At 48.7% G+C, this 20,015-nt stretch overlaps 1 protein-coding gene and 1 non-coding gene across 6 annotated transcripts in view; both read left to right on the top strand.

The window, feature by feature from the left end:
• Positions 1-19,394, top strand: part of NAP1L4 (nucleosome assembly protein 1 like 4) — a 43,858-nt gene extending 24,464 nt beyond the window's left edge. For 4 of the 5 annotated variants that reach the window (XM_055310664.1, XM_055310645.1, XM_055310675.1 and 1 more), the window contains 11 exons: positions 3-144; positions 371-457; positions 2,039-2,170; positions 2,916-2,987; positions 6,016-6,155; positions 7,425-7,570; positions 9,981-10,003; positions 10,247-10,366; positions 12,754-12,783; positions 13,211-13,267; positions 18,207-19,394. In XM_055310664.1, the coding sequence (XP_055166639.1) occupies positions 3-144; positions 371-457; positions 2,039-2,170; positions 2,916-2,987; positions 6,016-6,155; positions 7,425-7,570; positions 9,981-10,003; positions 10,247-10,366; positions 12,754-12,783; positions 13,211-13,267; positions 18,207-18,245 (988 nt within the window). In that variant the 3' untranslated portion in view covers positions 18,246-19,394. Of the gene's footprint in view, positions 1-2; positions 145-370; positions 458-2,038; positions 2,171-2,915; positions 2,988-6,015; positions 6,156-7,424; positions 7,571-9,980; positions 10,004-10,246; positions 10,367-12,753; positions 12,784-13,210; positions 13,268-14,914; positions 14,953-18,206 lie in introns of all 5 variants that reach the window. The other variant, XM_055310685.1, reaches the window with a different exon arrangement.
• Positions 3,603-3,725, top strand: LOC129503260 (small nucleolar RNA SNORA54). Its single transcript, XR_008663143.1, has one exon. It is a non-coding gene; the product is annotated as a small nucleolar RNA SNORA54 (small nucleolar RNA).
• Positions 19,395-20,015: the final 621 nt, after the last annotated feature.

Raw genomic sequence — 20,015 nt, 5'->3', positions numbered from 1 at the left:
AGTCTGCCTAAAGCTGTGAAGAGAAGGATCAATGCACTGAAACAGCTTCAGGTGAGGTGCGCCCACATAGAAGCCAAGTTCTATGAGGAGGTCCATGACTTGGAGAGGAAGTATGCTGCGCTGTACCAGCCTCTCTTCGACAAGGTGGGCAGCTCTCTCATACGTTGCATGTGCAGGGGCAGAGCTTTCTTCAGGGGAGACCTCCATGCTTATGGAGTGGGGGACCCTTGAATGGTTATCCTTCAAACCCTAAGATTTTGGGTCTGAAGTTATAAAAGCATTGGGTATTCGCAGATATTTGCAAATTGAATGAACTTTTGAGTTTCTGACTGAGTTGCTGTAACTCTAAGAAGGTCTCGTTCTTACTTAGAGAAGGGAATTCATCACTGGTGATGTTGAGCCAACAGATGCGGAGTCAGAGTGGCACAGTGAAAATGAAGAGGAAGATAAATTGGCTGTGAGTATTTTTTTTTTTTTTTTTGAATGAGTGCGTCTTGTGTTGTTTTAGTGCTATTAGAGGTAAGAAACCTGAACGTTTTTTAATCCATGGTATGCCGTCACCAAGAACAGAGAGCTCCTAACTTTAGGTGCTGTTTCACCCTGAGGTTGGTCCTTTAGATTTCCTTATGACTGGAGCACTGAGCAGCTGGCAGCCTGGTGTCAGTCAGTTAATACCATGAACCAGATGTGATTTCCCTTCTCAGTCTAAACAGCTCCATGCTGTAGGATAGTGAGCTGTGGGATCCAACAAACAGAATTGAAAACATCAGGAGATGTCTTCCATCAGGACAAAAGCCAGACACCACAAGGGGAGAGGACACCTCTGTCTCCACTCACTACATGGTCAGGGCCCCCCTCCTCTAGGACTAGCAGTGGCGGTGAAGGAACCACAGTGCACCCAGCCAGTTGGGATTGGGAGCTTCTCATCCCCTGCTCATAGCCTTCAGCAGATCCTATTCCAGTGTCCCAGAAAGTTCCAGCATGCTGTGGGGTAACTTTGTCCGCCTGATTCTTGTTTGGAAGACAAGCAACTTATATTTTTATCCTTTTTATGATCCATTCCATCAGGATTACTTTTTTAGAGAATTCTTTTTGAAGTGTATGTTAGTTTTAGTGACCGTATGTTTTTGATCTTTCAAATATATTGTAGAACTGGCCTGGTTGAAGCTGTGGCTATGGATGAATCTAGTTGTGAATCATTTCCTTCTTGCTCAAGAAAGATCTGCCTCTATTAATTTGAAAAGCTCCTTATCATTTGCGCATAAGAATCCCATGTGGTGAAGCATTTGCACTTAAAGTGGTTCCATTTAGTGTTGTGCCTGACCTCCCTGGGCCTGCCCTTTCCCTGGGCCCTGATGTTAGAAATGATCCCTCTGCACATGCTTGTCCGGTCATCTCCCTGATGTTTGCATGGGAGTTTCTGTGCAGACATTTATAGCCACCTCCTTACCAGTGGATGTACACACCATTTGGCGTTCCTTGTTGCCAAGGGCCCTGGAGTCCTCCAGTCTGGATGGCAGGTTGTCCCAAGATGAACATCTCATAGAGCTGGCACTTGGCACCTTTCCCAAGTTTGATGGTATTGTACCATCTTTTAAAATTATATCACAGAATCACATCTGAATGGAATGCTTTGATTGCTTTGTTCCTTAAAGTCACTTTAAAAATGGGACATGCGGGATCCCTGGGTGGCGCAGCGGTTTGGCGCCTGCCTTTGGCCCAGGGCGCGATCCTGGAGACCCGGGATCGAATCCCATGTCAGGCTCCCGGTGCATGGAGCCTGCTTCTCCCTCTGCCTGTGTCTCTGCCTCTCTCTCTCTATCTGTGTGATTGTCATAAATAAATAAAAATAAATAAATAAAAAATATTTAAAAAAAAAAATGGGACATGCATGGTTGGCTTGGAGATGCAGATGCATAGAATACAGTTTTTGATAGAAGTGTGTGCAGGACTCTGAAATTTACATTTTGCATTAAGCGGTTGAATATAAGTTTATTACTTTGTGGTAAGTATTCTGTTCTCTCTCTCTTTTTTTTAGGGAGATGTGAAAAATAAAGTAGTCATAGCAGAAAAAGAAGCAGCAACAGCAGAGGAGCCAAACCCCAAAGGAATTCCAGAGTTCTGGTTTACCATCTTTAGAAATGTAGATATGCTAAGTGAATTAGTCCAGGTAAGCAAATTTCCACCTAATAGAGTGATTTCGGTCTTAATTATTTATCTGTTAACCACTTAACTCTGTGTTTAGCAGTTGTTCCTGGGGGGTGGAAAGGCACTTGACCAATAGCTCATATGTGTGGTCTTGATCTCCTGGGGCCAGGGTCTCACTGTTAGAAGCCTCCATGCTACCTGACACTGAAAGTGCTGCTGGGAAGACCTGTGCCTCTGAGAGTGAGCCAGACTTGTAGTCTTCCTACCTCCATGAAGGCCTGCTGCCTCCCCCCTAGAGCACTTACCAACAGACTCAGAACCTTTCCTCATCTTCCTGTGAATGAACAAGTGGGAAGATGTGAGGGCAGGAGACCAGGAAATTGGCCAACAGGGTCCATAACTTGCTGACCTAGCTGTTGTTTCTGGTTTTCTCTCCAGAGATGTGAGGACCAGCAGGCTTGGTCGATCCTATATTTAGTGGCATCTAGTGGTAGTGTAAAAGCAGCTGGGCTCCTTCCTATCCTGCCTGGCATTGATGGTTCCCAGTGCTCTGTGCCAGAGAGAAGTGGCACCTTGTTGCTGTCACCTAGGCCCAGTGGTCCATGCACAGATTTGGATGACTTCCTAGGACTTACTTGATGAGGCCAGAATTCCAGCCAGGGCTGCTTCCCAGCATCTGGGATTGTGTCTGATGTCCAGTCAAAGGGGGTAGTGTGTGTTGTTTGGAAAAAGCCCACTAGAATTTTTTTTTTCCTCTTTATGATCAGGAGTATGATGAGCCTATCTTGAAGCACCTGCAGGATATTAAAGTGAAGTTTTCAGACCCTGGGCAGCCAATGGTGAGTACTGATTGAGCTCCTGATTGGCATCAGAAAAGGTCAGGGCACTGAGGGTGAGGGGCTTGGAGCCAGGGTTGGGGATACAAACCTGGTCACATACTTGCGGGGGATGGTCCTGAGGAAGATGCTCACCAAGAACTAGAATGTTGTCACGTGGCCTTCCTGGGCCTTGCCCAGTAGCACTGCACAGCCTGACAGCTCGAGGCATGGGCTGCATGTGGTGGGTGCTGGAGTCTGCAGCAGTGGACTCCCTTGCCAAGGTGTCTGGCACTTAGTTGACACTCCCTGACCTAGCTTGTTTCCTGTCAAATGGGACAATGTCTTTGTTCTCAGTATCTTTCAGGTTTGTGAGGATCTAATGTCTGTAAAGCAGGATGGTAGGTATATACTCAAATACGAGCAGCACTTTAATAGGAACCCAAGATGCTAATGAAAGAAGCCTCTATTAAGTTTTACCTAAAATAACCGCAGTTAGACAAACCTGAAAAACGTGTCCTTGCTTTGACTGTCACAAAACAGCTCTTAGTAGCTAGTGAGAGGAGTCTGACTGAAGCCAGCCCTTCCTTTCCTCCGGGGAATGGGGCCTGCCAACCTGAGTGAGCTGGGTCCTCATAGAGGCACTGTTCGTGGCCTCTTAGCCTGGCTGTGGCTGACGGGCTCCATTCCGGTGTGACAGCAGTTCCAGCGGCACTTGACTGACTGCCTCGTGGCTCTCAGGTTCAGGTCCTGGGGACACAGCCTGGGACCTAGGGCCTGGCTCCTCCCTCCCCATTGCAGAGCACTGGCCCCAGCTCAGGAATGAGGGCCAGTGTACGCGGGATGTCTCTCCCTGCTCCTGCAGGTACTTACTGGGGCAAGGGGCAGGGGGATACGCTGGTTCTGTCCCTTTCACTTCTCCTGCCTGGGTCACTCTGGGAGGTGACATTCAGCTTTCCCTCTGAGGATGTGGGGTGCTGGGCACCAGCTGAAGTGATGTCAGCTCGAAGGTTGAGGGGAATCCCTTTCCTACTGCACCTGGTTAACTGGGTTATCAACAAGGCCTTCTTGTTGGTTATCAACACGAGGCTGGGCCATGGCACCCCCTGGAGGCTACATGGGGCAGCCAGAGCTTGTTGGCTTGTGTTTGGGGGTGGGGTGGTGGTGGAGTGCATGCTCTTTTAAGATTCTGTGTCCGTTTTTTCCCCTAACACTTCTTTCTCACATTTATTAACTATTAATTTATTTTTTCCCTCTCGCTCAGTTCTTTTCTTTTGTTCTTACACTTGTTTGGTGATTTTCTGGATCTGTTTTCTTTCTCAGTTTGTCTGGCATTTTCCTCCATCTCTTACAGTGATTTATAGACAAACAGGAGCCTTAGTATTGGGAGATCACCAGCCAGTCTTCTTTCTCCCCCTCGTTACCTCCCCCGTTATAAAAGTCATACGCACTTACTGTGAGTGAGGAGGCATCATCTGTCGTGTAGAAGTAACTCTCAACTGTGGAGTCTGTTTCCCCATAACCTTTGTCCTTTTAAAATTGTTACGAGATATTTTAGACATTAAAACTAGAACGAGGGTGCCTGGGTGGCTCAGTGGTTGATCGTCTGCCTTTGGCTCAGGGTGTGATCCTTGGGGTCCTGGGATCAAGTCCTGCATCAGGCTCCCTGCAGGAAGCCTGCTTCTTCCTCTCTCTATACCTCTGCCTTTCTGTCTCTGTCTCTCATGGATAAATAAATAAAATCTTAAAAAAAAAAAAAAAAAGAACAAGAGATAAAAACCATCCAGCCTCAGAATGAAGCAGGGCCAGTGTGTTTGCTTCTCCCGTGACCACACCTCTCCTCTTCAGGGTCTCTAAACTTACCCTGTAGCAAAAAGGAATTACATCTGTGGACAATGTTGTATAGGCTCTGCTGGGTGGGGAAATAGTTATTATTGCCTCTGTGGGCTATAAAATGGTTTATTTAATGTTGGCCACACATGCCGCTGCCACCTCCACCCTATTTTGAATTGTTGCATTATGATCAGCACACTCGAACCTAAATCATTTGTTCAAATTTTGGGTGGTTTCCTCAGTTTAGATTCCGTTTAGTACAGTTTTACTGGGTTAAAAGAGGTGGACCTTTATAAGACTCAAAGGTTCACTTCGCATATTTTTTACACTTTATTTTTTGTAATCGTGGTTTTTTCCCTTTGTTTTGAAATAATTGCAAGCTTAGTACCTGAGCTGCAGCAACACAGTGTTCCTGTGCTGCTTCTGCTCAGACTGGAGCTACCAGGTGGGGCCCTGTGGGCCATGCGGGGCAAGGGATTGCCTCCCAGGCTTTTCTTCTTTCTTTTTTTAAAATTTTATTTATTTATTTATGCATGAGAGACGGAGAGAGAGGCAGAGACACAGGAGGAGGGAGATGCAGGCTCCATGCCAGGAGCCCGATACAGGACTCCAGGATTGCACCCTGGGCCAAAGGCAGGTGCCAAACCGCTGAGCCACCCAGGGATCCCCTCTACTGCCTCTTGATTTTGTGTCTGCTGCTTTCTACACACCCTGCGTCCATTGTTCCTCTTATGCTTGTCTCTTCAGATTATACAGTGCTTTTGAACAAAAGATGAACTTGTCCCATCCCTGCATAGAGGGGCCCCTTCATACAGCAGAGAAGGCAGTGCTGTGCCTGAGCCCAAGTACAGAAGGGGCGGAGGGCTGGACCCCTGACGCCTGGTTTCCCAGTCCAGACCCCCCACCTCTGTCAGGGTGGGCCCTGCAGCAGCAGGGAGAAGCTGGGGTTCCCTAGGAGAGCTTGGACCTCCACTGGGGAGGGTGCCTCAGAGGGGCACGCAGGACAGGTATTCCCTCACCTGCCATTTGTGTTTTAACTTGATGCTGCTGTTTTTTTGTAATAAAGATGTTTTTCTTGATATGTGGCCATACCTGTTGAACTTTTCAGTAGTGGTTTCTGTGACATTCTGCTCAGGGAGGAGTTGGTCTCTAGTACATACCATGCCGTTCATAGTCTGTCACTGGTGGTTTGTAGACTGACCTGAGTTTCTGTATTTAGTCTTTTGTATTAGAGTTCCACTTTGAACCCAACGACTACTTTACCAATTCAGTCCTGACAAAAACATACAAGATGAAGTCAGAACCAGACAAGGCCGACCCCTTTTCCTTCGAAGGTCCTGAAATAGTTGACTGTGATGGGTAAGTACATACCATTTCAGCTTCTTTTTGGAAATAAAAACAGATAATTTTAGAACTTAACGAGTAAGAGAAAATAAGAATAAAGCAAAATGTCATTAATCTTCTTAAAAGCCCAGTGGACAAAGATTTAAATTATTAAATAGTCTTTCTGTTTTGGGGGGTATGACCGCCTGTGCTGGGACATGTGTCATGGAGTCACATGTGCCACCATGGGGGCTGGTAGCCCAGCTTCCTCATCAGATGGAGGGATTGGTCCTCAAGCTCCCTTACATGACACTGTCCTCACTGAACTGATAAGTGACCTTCAGTATTTGTTGAGTGAAGAAAATGAGTCCGTGCAGGGCAGTATGGGTCAGTTGCTTGATTCGGAAATTGGTGGGGCAGTTTAATTGTTATCTGACTCATGATGGAGCCCCTTGGTGACTTCAGGGGAAATCACCAGGAAGAGAAGGTGGCTTAGAGTTCTTTCCCCTTGGTGTGTTTGAGGTGGTTTGGGAAATTGTTTTGTCTTTGAATTGGCACAATTACCTTAGTCGTGGGACAAGTACTTCTGAATCTTCCCAGATGAGCAGTTCCAGAGCTTTCTTAAAACCCTTCTAGGCTCGAGTGGTGAGAGTGACTGAGAGAGCATTTCCCAAGGGGAGGCTGTTAGGTGACACGTAGGCCCGGCTTACCAGGCATGTTCCCAAGCAGACACCAGTCTCATGCTGCCAGGGGTTCCCTGTGGGTCCACAGTGACGGAGGGATGAGCAGTGGTACAGGGTTTGCATTTGCACCCAAGAAGGCCCATTCAGCAGCCTGGAGCCAGTCCTTTGTGCAGCTATAACTTGCTGCCTCTCCACTTTGTCCTGCCTGGAGAATCCAGGTGTGTGAGTGGGTGACTTGAGGGTGCTCTGGGGTCTGGACAGAGGCAGCAGGTGACAAGCTCCTGAGCGTCTTTTGGGCCTCTTAGCCCAGCTGTGACCCGGCTTGGTAATAGGAAACACCCTCTGAGTACTTGGCAAGGGGGGGGGCGTTATGCCACTGTGGTCACAGAACCCCCACCTTCAGGCAGTGCTGCTAGCCAGCGCGGTGGCAGCCTGGTCGCCTGGCCACTTCCCTTTCTCCAGCCTTCACATGGACTTTGTAGATGTGCCGATCCGGCTGGCAGGCTGCTTTGCCTACCTACGTTGTCCAGGTCCTCTAGCTGTGCTTTGGTACCATGGGTGTTCGTGGTCGGTGTTTCTTATGGCCTGTGTCTGCATGTGTGATGGCTGACTGTCCCCATAGGTGTGCTATTGATTGGAAGAAAGGGAAAAATGTTACAGTCAAAACAATCAAGAAGAAGCAGAAACATAAGGGACGAGGCACAGTGAGAACAATTACCAAACAAGTTCCCAACGACTCTTTTTTCAACTTCTTCAGCCCACTGAAAGGTGAGTGGGTTGTGTTGCGGATGGTGATTATATATTACGGGAAGTCCCTGCCTTACCCTTAGAGTCTGGTGCAGGTCCTCTGGTGAGTGTGACTGCTAAAGACACAGTTGCTATGCTAGGGGCCGTGGTGCTGGTGCTCATGAGGTGCGGAAGTGGTAGGGGTGGAGGGAGGGCCCAGTGTGTGCCCTGAGCTCCATGCTGGCAGGCCTTCCTGCCACAGCCCTGCCTCTGTCCCTGGTTGTACTCCAGTTACACCTGCGCAGCTTGGGGATCATTCCCCACCCTCTCTCTTATAAATTTAGTTTTGTTTTGTTTTTCTCTGTGACTTGACAGAACTTGAGGGGTTTACAGATCATGGATTTCTGTTTTTGAAAGACTTAGCTTGGAAACTAATTTTTTTTTCCACCTAAGTCATAAAATAAAGTGACCAAGTGAAGGTTGAGCAACAGGTTTTGAGGGTAAATTACTGAGAAGTCTTAACAAAATTTTTTTTTTTTAATTTTTTTTTTTAGTTTATTTATGATAGTCACAGAGAGAGAGGCAGAGACACAGGCAGAGGGAGAAGCAGGCTCCATGCACCGGGAGCCCGATGTGGGATTCGATCCCGGGTCTCCAGGATCGCGCCCTGGGCCAAAGGCAGGCGCCAAACCACTGCGCCACCCAGGGATCCCTTAACAAAATTTTTTAAACCTGAAAGTGAAGGCCAGGCGGGTTGGCAGTGTTAGAATAGGAGAAAACATTTTCTCTTTATTTTCCGTGAACACGAAGTGATTGAAATCTAGAACTGCCCGCCCCTGCCACAGGTAATTGGTGGGCGTGTGAGTTTTTCTCCCTTGCCCACAGGGTGGCTCCATTTTCAAGTGTGAGCCTCAGACCATGACTTTGTCTCTGAGCTGAGGGCCCTGGCTTCTCAGGCTATGACATTCGCCCTTCCACCCTGTATCTTTCTGGGATTCGTCTTTGATCCTAGAGGATGCAAATGTGTATTGGTTTGGTGGTAACACTAGCCAAAAATGTAGTTGTTAAGTTTCTTCCTTGTATTAGAGAATCCCCTTTGGTGGTCACCTGCATACATTCTCCATGAAACAGGGGCTTTGGTTCCTAAATGCAGTGGCTTTGCCAGAAGGTTTCTTAATATTGGGTTTTAAGTAATTTAATAATCAAAATGAAATTAAGTGGACTCAGAATTTGGCGGGGGGGGGGGTGAGTTTTGGGTTTCTAAAACTGTCCTGTGATGGTTATGACTCTGAAAATGTCCTGGGGTAATTAATGTACACTTAAGCTCTCTGGTAGATAAATTACATGTAAACATAGCTATTTTTAAAGTCGTCATGTATGATATCAAGTGATGAGCTCTGTGAAAACAAATCAAAGGTGACCATAGTAGTGACAGGGCAGACAAGGAAAAGGTGCTGAAATTCAGATTATGTGTTTTAAAATGAAGGAAACAAGCTGTCTGGTCTGGCGCCCTACTTCTCCTTAAATCTATAAGACCTGTCCCAAAGTCACATGAGCAAAGTCCTTGGCACCCAGGCCAGAGTTCCCAGACCCAAAACTTAGCCCGTGGTGGTGCACACATGCCAAGGCTCAGGGAACGTGCGCCATAGGGGTGGTGTTGACACATATGGGTGCCCAGCCCCTGGGGAGCAGCCAAGCCAGGAAGAGCTAGTTGAGGCCAGGGTGGTAAGCCTCCCGCTCCTGGCAAGACTGAGCCTTGAACAAGCATTTCTAAAGTCTGGGTTTTGAATGGTGGTTGTTATTTGAGCATCACTGGGCTTTGTTGAGTGGTTTTAAGTTCCTGTATTTGCCGTCACTCTTCGTTCTGGGTCAGGCTCTGGTGCAGCAGCAGAGTCTGGCCAACCGTGTGTGCATGCGTGTGTGTGTGTGTGTGTGTGTGTGTGTGTGTAATTGCCCCTGTGCTGCACTCTTTGGTGGGGAGCAACCAGCAACACCCTCTTGCCCACAGGGAGTCTTTCCATTGTGTGGGAAGAATGCTTCAGCACTGTGTTCTCTCCTTCCTCCTTTCCAAATGGACACAGTGTGAACCCTACTGAGGTGTGGTGCTTTAGAAACAAGGCTCCAGGATCTTCCTCCCCCAAGAGAATCCTGCAGGGTTGCAGGACACGGGTACAGTCTCCTTAAAGTGTAAATGCGCTGAGTGGCCACAGTCTGGAGCCACTTCATAGGCCTTTCCACCTGCTACCACTAAACTAGGAAGGAAAGTGCTTTTCCCCAGTTGGCATCCTGAGCAGGTTTCTGAACAGGTCTGGTGGGGGCCACAGGGAGATTAGGGGCTCCAGCTGTGCACGGTCCCACCTTACCTCCATGGATCTGCCTGCATAGGCTTGGAAAGGTTTTGGTTGTCAGTGTAACGTGCGTATGTTTTGTCTTTTTTTTTTTTTTTTTCTAGCGTCTGGGGATGGAGAATCACTGGTAAGCTTTGTGTTGTCATCAGAATCTCATTATCTCCAGAGCAGTTGCCCACCTTCTATTCAGTCCCTCCTCCCTCCTTAATCCTCTGACACCTGGGGTGTGTGGTATTCACTACACCATGGGGCAGAGCCCCATGTGCTCCACCACTTTCAGTAATGCTGGGTCCCCAGAGTGAGGGGCACGGTGCGGGTGGGGGGCGTGGTGTTCAGTTAACAGGTTAACATTGGGGTCTTACCTCCTTAGGATGAAGACTCGGAATTCACATTAGCCTCTGACTTTGAAATCGGACACTTCTTTCGTGAGCGGATAGTCCCGCGGGCTGTGCTGTACTTCACAGGGGAGGCCATAGAGGATGATGACAACGTATGTGGGTGGGAGACCCTGGGGGTCCCCTGGTGGCGGGGGAGGGCAGACAAGCAGGGCTCTGGGGTACTCTTAGAGCAGAGTGCCAGCCCCCTCCAGGGACAGCATCCCCAAAAGACCCCAGGTGCTCATCGTGTCCTGCTTAAGGTCTATAAGCTTTGGGTGACTTGGAAATGGGAGGAAAATCTCATTTACGGAAGTCTGGCTACAGCAAAAGGTTAGGACAGAGTGGACTCGTGCTAGCCTGTGGTGTGCTGGCCCCCAAAAATTGAAACCCATGGTGCACAGAAGGATGGTGTGGTTGCAAAGTCCCCTCCTTCCTCTCTCCCTGCCTGAGCACAGCCTAGCTGGCTGGCTTTTGATGGTCACCTGAGATTGTTCTTCATTCCAACCTGGGCTCGGCTCACCGTGTCGTCTTGATTTGTAGGAATAAAGTCTTAATAGTGTGCTGTTAGAAGTATGCTTCAGATATTTATTCCCTTGCTTTTAGAGCTCTTAGGTTTCCTGGATGGTTCTGAGTTTCCTTTCTAAGAGGTTTCTCAAGGCTTCAGATGGGGACAGCCAGAGCCAGGCAGGTTTGAGCTGCTTAGCGCCCAGAGGCAACGAGGGCCTGCTCCTCGCACTTCTCCTTTGTGCAGATGGGCCCATCCAGAGTGGGCTGGCTGTGTAATCTGGAACTGCTTTGTCTGTCCCTGGGCTGGGAGGTAGTTTTGGGGCAGGCAGACATGGACACGCACAAGTCAGTGTAGTGTTGCCTCGTGTAAGTGCTCAAGTTATTAAGTTGACACAGCAGATTGTAGACCAACACAGTCCCGTAGAACTTTCTGTGATGATGGAACAGTCTTCAGCGTGCCTGCTCTGTCCAGTGTGGTAGGACTGGCCCCATGTTATGCTTGAGGATGTAAAATGAAGCTCTAGGCAACTGAGGTCAACTGAGTGTTTAGTTTTTATTTAATGTAGCCAAAACAGTCTAGTGATGACACACAGTGGAAATCTCTAGACTGCATGGTCTCCACAGTTTTGATCATATACCTATCAATTTTAAAACTCGAACGTGCAGCTCATTATATATTGATTTACTTCAAATGCAGGCAGAGTGTGTAATACTGACTAGGACTGTGTGTGTATTCACTCACAACAGCTTTTGTATGGGTGCTGCTGCTGAGCAGTGTAGTTTAGAGGTTAGAAGGGGGAGCCGCACTCAAGACTGCTTATTAGACCAGGGTCCCGACTTACCTCTCATAGATGTGTGGCCTCTGTGCTGCAGTGTCCTCATCTGAAAACAGGGTTAACGGTAGACTCTGGTGACTTGTCAGGCTCTTTAAAATAGCACTTCTTGGCACCATTACATAGTGCATGTTAGGATAAAGGTAAACTTCAGGTGTCTGCTCTGTTGGAAACCTTGCACAACAGCTGGACATTGTTGCAGGAGGGAATGGGTCTTCCATGTTCTCTAGGCTTAGCTTGCTTTTCCTGTGAGCTCTGCAGTCACTGTGGAAGCACTGTTCTATGTCACTGTGAGGTGTGTTTGAAACAGGACCCTCTAGGCCCCTCCACGTTAAGAGTGAAATGATAATACTTAGAACCTCAGAAGATCCACGCTTGAGCCTGTTGGAGGGTAGTTCCAATCTGAGCTAAAATGTAGTTCCCTACAAGACATCAGACCAAGGTCTTTCCCTCTCGGAGGCTGAAGGGCACTGGGGGGGTGTGTGGACCCCACCAGCCCTTAAGCCCTTAGAAGTTTTGTGTGGGCTGTCACTAAGGACAGGCTCCAACAAATGAAATGTTTGTAAGAAAAAGCCTACTAAATTTTTATGTCCCTCGTAGCATTCAGGCAGTAATGATAAGGTTTGTTTTGTGTTTGATCTTGTTCTGAGTCTGATGTGTGGAGTTTGAATGAAAGTCTGACCTGTGGTGTCTTTGGACTTAGAAGAAATTCATTCACAACCACCCAACTACAGTGTTAGGCTTCTCTTCACACTTAAACACCAGGGTTTTATCATGTTTCTAATAATAAATACCCTTGTAGGAGATATAAAATACTATTGGAATTCATGTATCTGCATAGTAAAATGCTCCTGTTTGGCTTAGATTAGCCAGTTTCCCAAGGGGTCCCAATATGGTGTCATGATGACCATCTTATTCCTGCACCCTTCCCCATCCTCAGGCCTTGTTTTGAGTGGTTTTCAGATACCCAGCATCCTATGAACACAGCAGGCCTCATGGCTAGACGGCCCCACAGCATCAAGGGCCAGGATGCCCAGAGGCTGGGCCATGCTTCTGCTTCCCACAGGCCTGACCAGTGGGGGCACTTGACAGGGACTGTGCCTGGGTCAGGCTGCCCTTGTGCTTTAGAGACCTAAATCCTGTTTCCTTTCTTTTTTCAGTTTGAAGAGGGTGAGGAAGGAGAAGAGGAGGTAAGACATGGTGAACATGGAGCATCTTTTCCCTGAGGCTGCACTAGGCTTCCCCTGCCAGAGCAGTTGGAGGTCATGGAACCTTGTGTGGAGCTGCCTCGGGGCCTCCACCCTGTTGAAGCCAGTGGAAGGGGGTGGTGGATGGCAGGTGCTGGCCCTCTGCCCAGTCGCCAGCCCCTCGATTGACATAGGAAATGTTGGTTTAACAAACAAATCGCATTTTCAGCAGTGTGTTTATGTCCATTATCACTGAGAACAAAAAGGTGCCTAGAAATCATTGTGTCCAGAGGAAGTGACCTAAGCACTTATGGACCGTGATCATGGATTTCCTGCTGAATTCGAGGGTGGCTTTCATTTGTGTGGAGTGTGTGCGATCCACAAGAGTTTAAGTCCCGTGTGTTCAGCTCGCTCTCATCCTTTTCTGCAGGAGTTGGAAGGTGACGAGGAGGGAGAAGATGAGGACGATGCCGACATTAACCCTAAGGTCAGTTGTTGGGGAGCTGCCGTGTCCACCGATGCCATGCTGCTGTGCTGTTGGGTTGTGTCCCCACCTGGCGTACCTGTCCTGCTCTAGTTAGAACATGGAAAACAGACCAGGAATAGGCACGAGTAGCCCCTTCGGTAGGATTTAGTGCTTGGTGAGTGTCCAGTGAAGGAAGGCTTTCCAAGCTTACTCAGAAGCTCTCTCTTTGCATAAGCTATTTCAGGAGAGCAGCTTTGTTTTCCAGACCCTTAGTCCTTTCAGGGTAATGGCTGAATGACCACATCAATAAGCTGTTCCATCTATTTGTTTTTGGAAAAGGTATAAAGAAGGAACTTTGGGGGGTTATTTTTTTAATAGAGTAATTGAATTGTAGACATAATTTTGTAGTTGCCTATGGGCTGAGAATATTCACAAGCTATGTCTAAATATCTCTAATCATTGAAAGTAAACTAGGAAGCATTGCTAAAAAGAAAACAAACAAAAAAAAAAAACAAAAACAAAAAAACAAAATGAGAGTGGCAACCCTGTTAATTTTACCTGAAGGTCTGAATGTTTACTGATGGTCAGATCAACTTAAAATGAAGTTACTTTGCCACTTAACACATCTCTTAAATCCAGAACTGCTTTAATGTAGTCCTGAAGCTGTAGTATGAATGTCCTCTGTTTGCTAGCATGAGAAATTGAAAGCTCACTACATCTTAGTATTAAATACATCACAGGCTGTTGGAACACTCAACTTACCTGCCATTTATAGCCTGGGTCTCAGTTTAACTAGACATAGTTTGTCCTCCGTTTTTGCCCAGAGTGGAATGTGCACTAAACTATCAGTGTAATAACCCAGCTCTGTAAGTGTGTGTGTGTGTTTGTTTTTTTAACACCCAAATGTTTCTGTAAATGCATGCTTTACAGCTCCTTCTAGGGAAGGATGAGAGGTGGGTTTAAAACTTCTTTAAATGTACCATATAAATACTGCTTTGGGAATAAGCCTACAGACATACTCACCTCTGCACAGTTGGCCTATCACGGGAGAACTGTAGTGCAAGCACCCCTGTGCTCAGCTCTGTAACATGGGGGCCCTGCCTCAGGTGGCTCACACTGGGCGAATGGGGGAGGTGCTGACACACACATTCATGGTTTGGATTTGAGAACAGAGACTGAGGATGGTTTGCAGTGGGAGCTCCGTTACTCCGTCGCTTGTCACTTCCTTCTGTTGTTTGTCCTCTTCTCTCTCCTTGCCAAACCTGTCTCCTGCCACGTCTGTTTTCTGGAAGGGCATTCTCTCACAAGTAATCTGGCACAGTATAGGGTTGTCAGGACTGGCGCTCCGTGGATCTTCATTGGTGGGGCACAGGGGTGGGATGATAAACTGGGAGGCACCAGGACCGCCAGCCCTGTGCAGCCAGAAGGGCCCAGGTCTTGTCTTTCAGAGGGATTTGTTATATCTGAGTCTGCACATGTGGAGGCAAACAAGGGAGAAGGGATGTTTGGTGTTAAATGAACAGCTGTGGTGGGTTGGGGTTGCTCATCTCAAGCTCAAGATTTTGTAGTCAGTCGTGTCATGAGAAAGTGGCTGTTTCCGCCTGTATAATCTTGTGCATTTTGCTTTCTTTTTTGCTGACAGTTCCTTTCAATTTTTTCCCCATTTAGGTGTAATTTTTGTCTGTTAATCATTCATGCGTTTCTAGGTAAGGTGGAATTCCATTCATTCCTAATCCAATCTTCTGATCTGTGCTTTATAACAGTGCTTTATTGTGACTTTGTGGATAAAGAGGAAGCTGTTGGCCAAGGCACACTTCTAGTGTGCTAGGCTGAGCTCAGGGCTTTCTGAAGAACAGTATTTTTGCACAGGTGTCTGTTGTATGTACTCCTAAAACTGATCGTCAGAAACTACATTTGGCTCCTGTTGCTGAGCCCAGTGTTTGTTGCTGACCACGGAGAGGCGTGATTGGTGTGGCATTTTTATTGGGGACGGGACTGCCCTCCAGCAGGAGCACAGAGCGTGAGGGCCCTGGGAGGTGGGCACTGTGCAGTCTTCATGAGGACCGTGTTGCACAGGCCACCCTGGAATGAGCCACACCTGTGCAATAGGAAGCAGCCCACTGTGCTTTTTCTTGATGAGTCTCGATTGATTGTTTCTACTTTTTAAATTCAGGTGTGGTGCAGACCAGTAGGTCATTAAGGGCTCGCTGACCTTTGAATGTGCTAGAGTTACTATCTCCAAAGCTGTGGTATCTGTGTGGCTTAGTGTTCGGAGCAGGTGCTGTTGCGTGTTATTGGGAGTGCTCTGACTGGCTGGGCAAGAGCTAGCTGTGCCCACCTGCCACCCCCGTCTGCTACAGCATGGGCCATTGCAGCTCTGTTCCAGCCATCAGCTCCTCGCCCTTGGGGAACACTGTCCTCACTTGAGGGTAGGGGTGTTGCACCTGGTCAGAAGGTGCCACAGGAGGCAGGTGCAGTGATGTTCATCCCTGGAAATGTCAGGGGTTCTTGGTGCTGTGCTAAGAGCAGCGGCAGTCAGTGTGTAAAGCAGGGGCTGTGAGAGCTAGGACTTGAACTTAAGGCTTCGTGCTGATCCTGACATTTAAGCAGACCACAGGCCTTTGAGAGTCTCTCTGCATTGCCTTTCTTTCTGCTCGCTCGGGTGGGCTCACATAGAGAACTAAGAGGTGAAGAGGTAGCACAGCTATCTCCTGGTTAAGAAACGTCATAACTAGGTGAGATGAAGAGACACCTGGATCATTTACATGCATATAGGACAGTGTGTTCTGTTGCTCTTGATTGATTCCTACTGCCCCACATGTCTAAAGAATTGACCAACCAGGCTTGCTCCACCCCAACCCGTCTCACCCTGCCAGTCACTGGGAAGCATCCTTAACCTATTCAGCCTGAGTCTCTCAGACAGGGGACCCTCCTGGGGTGTAGTCACCGTGAATAATACCGGCACGTGACTGCAGTATCAGCCAGCACCTCAGTAGTGTCATCAGATCCTTGTCAGGGGCCCGGCTTCTCGGATGGGGGAGGCCATTCCCTCCATAGTCACACAGGCTTTTGGGCCCTGGCTGTGTGCCCCTGTGAAGCTGTGCTGGTCAGCTGTGTGCTTGGTGGCAGTTGTCACCTGTTAAAATTTGGCTTTTAAATGGCTCCGTAACAGGCAGGTTTGGGTTGTTAGTTTGTGCCTTGGAAATACCTAAGTCCTTTGATAATCAGTGGCATTAAGTAACCCGGCTGCCATTGGACTTTGTGGCCTGAGACAGAGGATGCTGGGTTTAGTTGTCATCCTGTTTTGGCCTGTGTTACAGGCTGAAAACAAGTGTCTTGTTGATAAAATTGACATCAGAAGCTTCGGGGTTCTGTGTTGACTTTACAGCCGAGGGCCTGTGTCTGTGCAGATGCTGTCCTCAGCTGGGCCACCTGCCTGCCTCCCTGCCTGGCCCCGTGCTCTCCAGCAGACTTTATCTAAACCCCAAGCTGCTGAAGGTATCTTAAACAAATAGATAATACATTCTCCTGGTTAAAAATAAATATATCATTCAAACAGCATATACTGTAAAATGCCCAGTGTTATAAAACACTGTACGTGTGTAACTCACACGTATTCAGGAAGGTGTGCTGCCTGCCCGTTCCCATGGTGTTCCCACTTCTTAGCTCCATCTTCTCTAACCCACCTCATTCTTGGAAATACAACTGTGGAAACACACACTTCTCCCCTCCCCGTCAAAACGTTGCCAGCTACTCTCCCACCCCTGCCACGGCCATACCAGGCTGGGAGCACCTCCTCGCTTCTCCAGCCAGGCTTGAGAGCCAGTGGGTCATTTCCTTGGCCGCTAACCTGGGTTGCCTCCAGATCCACAGTTTGAGTTTGATCTTTTCCAACCTGGAGTGTTTGTTTTGGTGTCTGGGTTCTTCATTGTTCTAGATGAGCAGGACCCCCTCCCAGAGTGTCCCACTGCTGGGCGGTGCTGGGCTGAGACCGGGGGCCAGTCAGACCTGGTGGGTCCCGGCGATGTCTGTGTGCTCTTCCCTTTAGACTTCCAAATAAAGAGCTTATTAGACCAGGATCTGAGATCACGGTTGTCTTTAGGAATCCTTTATGTGTAATTTTCTTTGTATCTTAAATGTGATTTCCCAAAGAATGTAGTCCAGCTCCAGCCATAGAAGGTGTCAGTTACTTATTTACTCAGAATGGTTAGTAATCTCGTCTGTCTCTCAGGCTGTTGTTGGCCTCCGCACAGAATGCGTGGGGTTGCTGACTGCGCTTTTAAACGGTGTGAGATGTGTTAGGTTGTATTGAAGTGAATGTGCTCCTCTGGGGGCGGGGGAGGCTCTCTCCCTGATACCTTTCTGGAGGGGTAGACATCCCACTTGGGGAGGGATTGGGAGGATCAAGCCATGCCTGTGTGGAGCTGTTGGAGTGACCTCCCAGCTGTGGTCTGCTAGCACAGCCCGTTAGCAGAGAGCACTCTGGAGTGCTGGCAGGACTCTGGGGCTGCTCAGCTGCCTCTGGCCCACGCTGGAGTGGCACTGTTTCAGGTGCTGAGCCTGTCTTAGCGGGAGGCGAGGAACAGAAAGGGGAGCCTGCTGCTGTCACGTGGGCAGGGGCAGGGGGTTGCCCGAGGCTCTGAGGCTGCTATGCAGTGTTGGAGCATGGGCTCCTTTCTGCACTGAGTCTCCGACCCTGACACGTTCTTCCTTCCCAACACACGGGCTGTGACTTAGACTTACGGCATGTCTTGAAACCAGAAAGGCTGCCCTACTGAGACTTTATTTCTGGGAAATTGATTTTTTTTTTTTTAAATTACAATCTTAAAAGTATGTTTTCAGTAACCATCGTTTCAGTAAGAATGAAGGCAGTCAATTGAATCTTGGTTTGCATTGTTGGTTGGAGATACCTGGTCGACAGCATTGGTTCCCTACAAGTCTTGTCTTCTCTCGTTGACAGAAGGAGCCCAGCCAGCCATCCGAGTGCAAACAGCAGTGAGGAGTGAGCGTCCCGCAGGTGCGGCGTCGGGGACTGGTCATGGCGGCAGCACCACCGTATTGGCAGTGCTTCTAACTTGTTTTCAAGTGCATGATTTTGACTTTAACTTTTCCTTTATCCTTATTATTTTGCTTAACCTGTACAGTGGCAACTTAAATGCATTTCAGAAATAGGAGGTTTGATTCCAGCACCCTCTGTGGCCTTGGGTGCAGTGCAGCTCAGTGGACTTTCCCAGGCCCTGCCTTCCGGAGGGCTCTGTAGACCCTAGGGGGATGGGGTGGCGGAAGGTCAGTTGACGCCAAGGGCAGTTGTCTGGGGATGTGGTTCCAGGGCTTCTAGAACCAGTCACACCCCTCCACAGCCAGACTGGATCCTTCTTCACTTGAAGAAACCCATACGCTTTGTGTTTGCCACCACTTGGTCTCCTGTGCTCTCATCGTCTCAGGAGAGCTGATAGAGTAGGGTCCTGTTCTCCTTCGAACATTCTTTCTCTGGTTTTGTCTTCCTCGGGGTGGGGTAGGGGTTGTGGTGCACCCTAGCCCTGAGGCGTGAGCATTTGTGGTTCATCTTTGTATTTATTTATTCTTTCCTCTTTGTGAGGGCTTGGGACACATGCTATCACTTGTCCTTACAGTTTCTAAAACCATGTGTGTGACTGGTGACCTGGTGACTCGCCAGGTGGGTGTGGTCGTGGCTCCCAGGGAGTGAGGCCTGTGTAGAAGGAACCTCGCTCCGTCCTGCCTTCAGCTGAGGGCAGGGGCTCGTTTCCACGACATGCAGACCACACGGCTTTGGGGGGCGGATTGCGGGCAGAGTGCCGGGGTTCGCCAGGCTTCTGTGGTGAGGGGCCTAGGCTGGGAAGCACTGCTGTTAGTGTGTACATGTCAAGTCTTGCTTTGTCAGTACCCCCATTTCTTGGCCTCATGCTCATCTTGTCTTAAAAGCCCTGGGTTCAGAGTGACCTGTTTTTGGCTGGCGTGTGGGGTTTCCGAGTGTGTGACCAGGGTCTCTGTTGCCGGGGATGCAGTGTCCACACTGACCAGGCCTGTAGAGTGCTCAGCCTTACTTATAATACATTTGTAACTGAATACGGTGTTTTCAATTTGTACAGAATAGTTAGAATATTCTATTAAAGTTGTGAAACATGAATCCTGTGCTGTGTAGTCTCTGTGGGGAACCTGGTGGGAGGAGCGGGCAGGGGTACTGGCACCTGCCCCCACGCGGCAGCCCCTGCCTGTGGTTGTGCATCCTCTTGAACTGCATCTGTAGAGCCCTGGGGACGGGCAGCCCCCGGGCTTCAGGCCTCAGCCTTTCTGAGTTGTTTTTGAGGCTTTTACAACCGGTTCTTAGGAAGAGGCTCCAATGTTTAGTTTGCCTGTTACACGTGTACTTCAGACCCACCTCACTGTCAGGGTGGGCTTGGACTCCCTGGGTGGGCCCCTTGCTACCTGGGAAAGAGTCTGCTCTCCCCTAGGAGAGCGCTGTATACCTTTCAGGTCCACAAGGCTCCAGGAAGGAAGATTGTCATGTAGGGGCCACTTTTGATTGATCTTCTCACTTGTACTGTAGTGGTGGAGCTTCCATCCCTTCATAAGAGGAAACGCTACCCCCAGAAACAGCTGCTGTACAAGCCTGTGCTCAGAACCTAACCAGGGAGGGCAGCCCCAGTGGCACAGCGGTTTAGCGCCACCTGCAGCCCAGGGCGTGATCCTGGAGACCCAGGATCGAGTCCCACTTGGGCTCCCCTTGGGGACCCTGCTTCTTCTTCCT

The sequence above is a fragment of the Nyctereutes procyonoides genome, unplaced genomic scaffold (genome assembly GCF_905146905.1).
Source record: "Nyctereutes procyonoides isolate TBG_1078 unplaced genomic scaffold, NYPRO_anot_genome, whole genome shotgun sequence".
Taxonomy (NCBI): domain Eukaryota; kingdom Metazoa; phylum Chordata; class Mammalia; order Carnivora; family Canidae; genus Nyctereutes; species Nyctereutes procyonoides.
The sequence above is the reverse complement of the archived record's forward strand: the minus strand, read 5'-3'. Positions and strand labels throughout refer to the sequence as shown.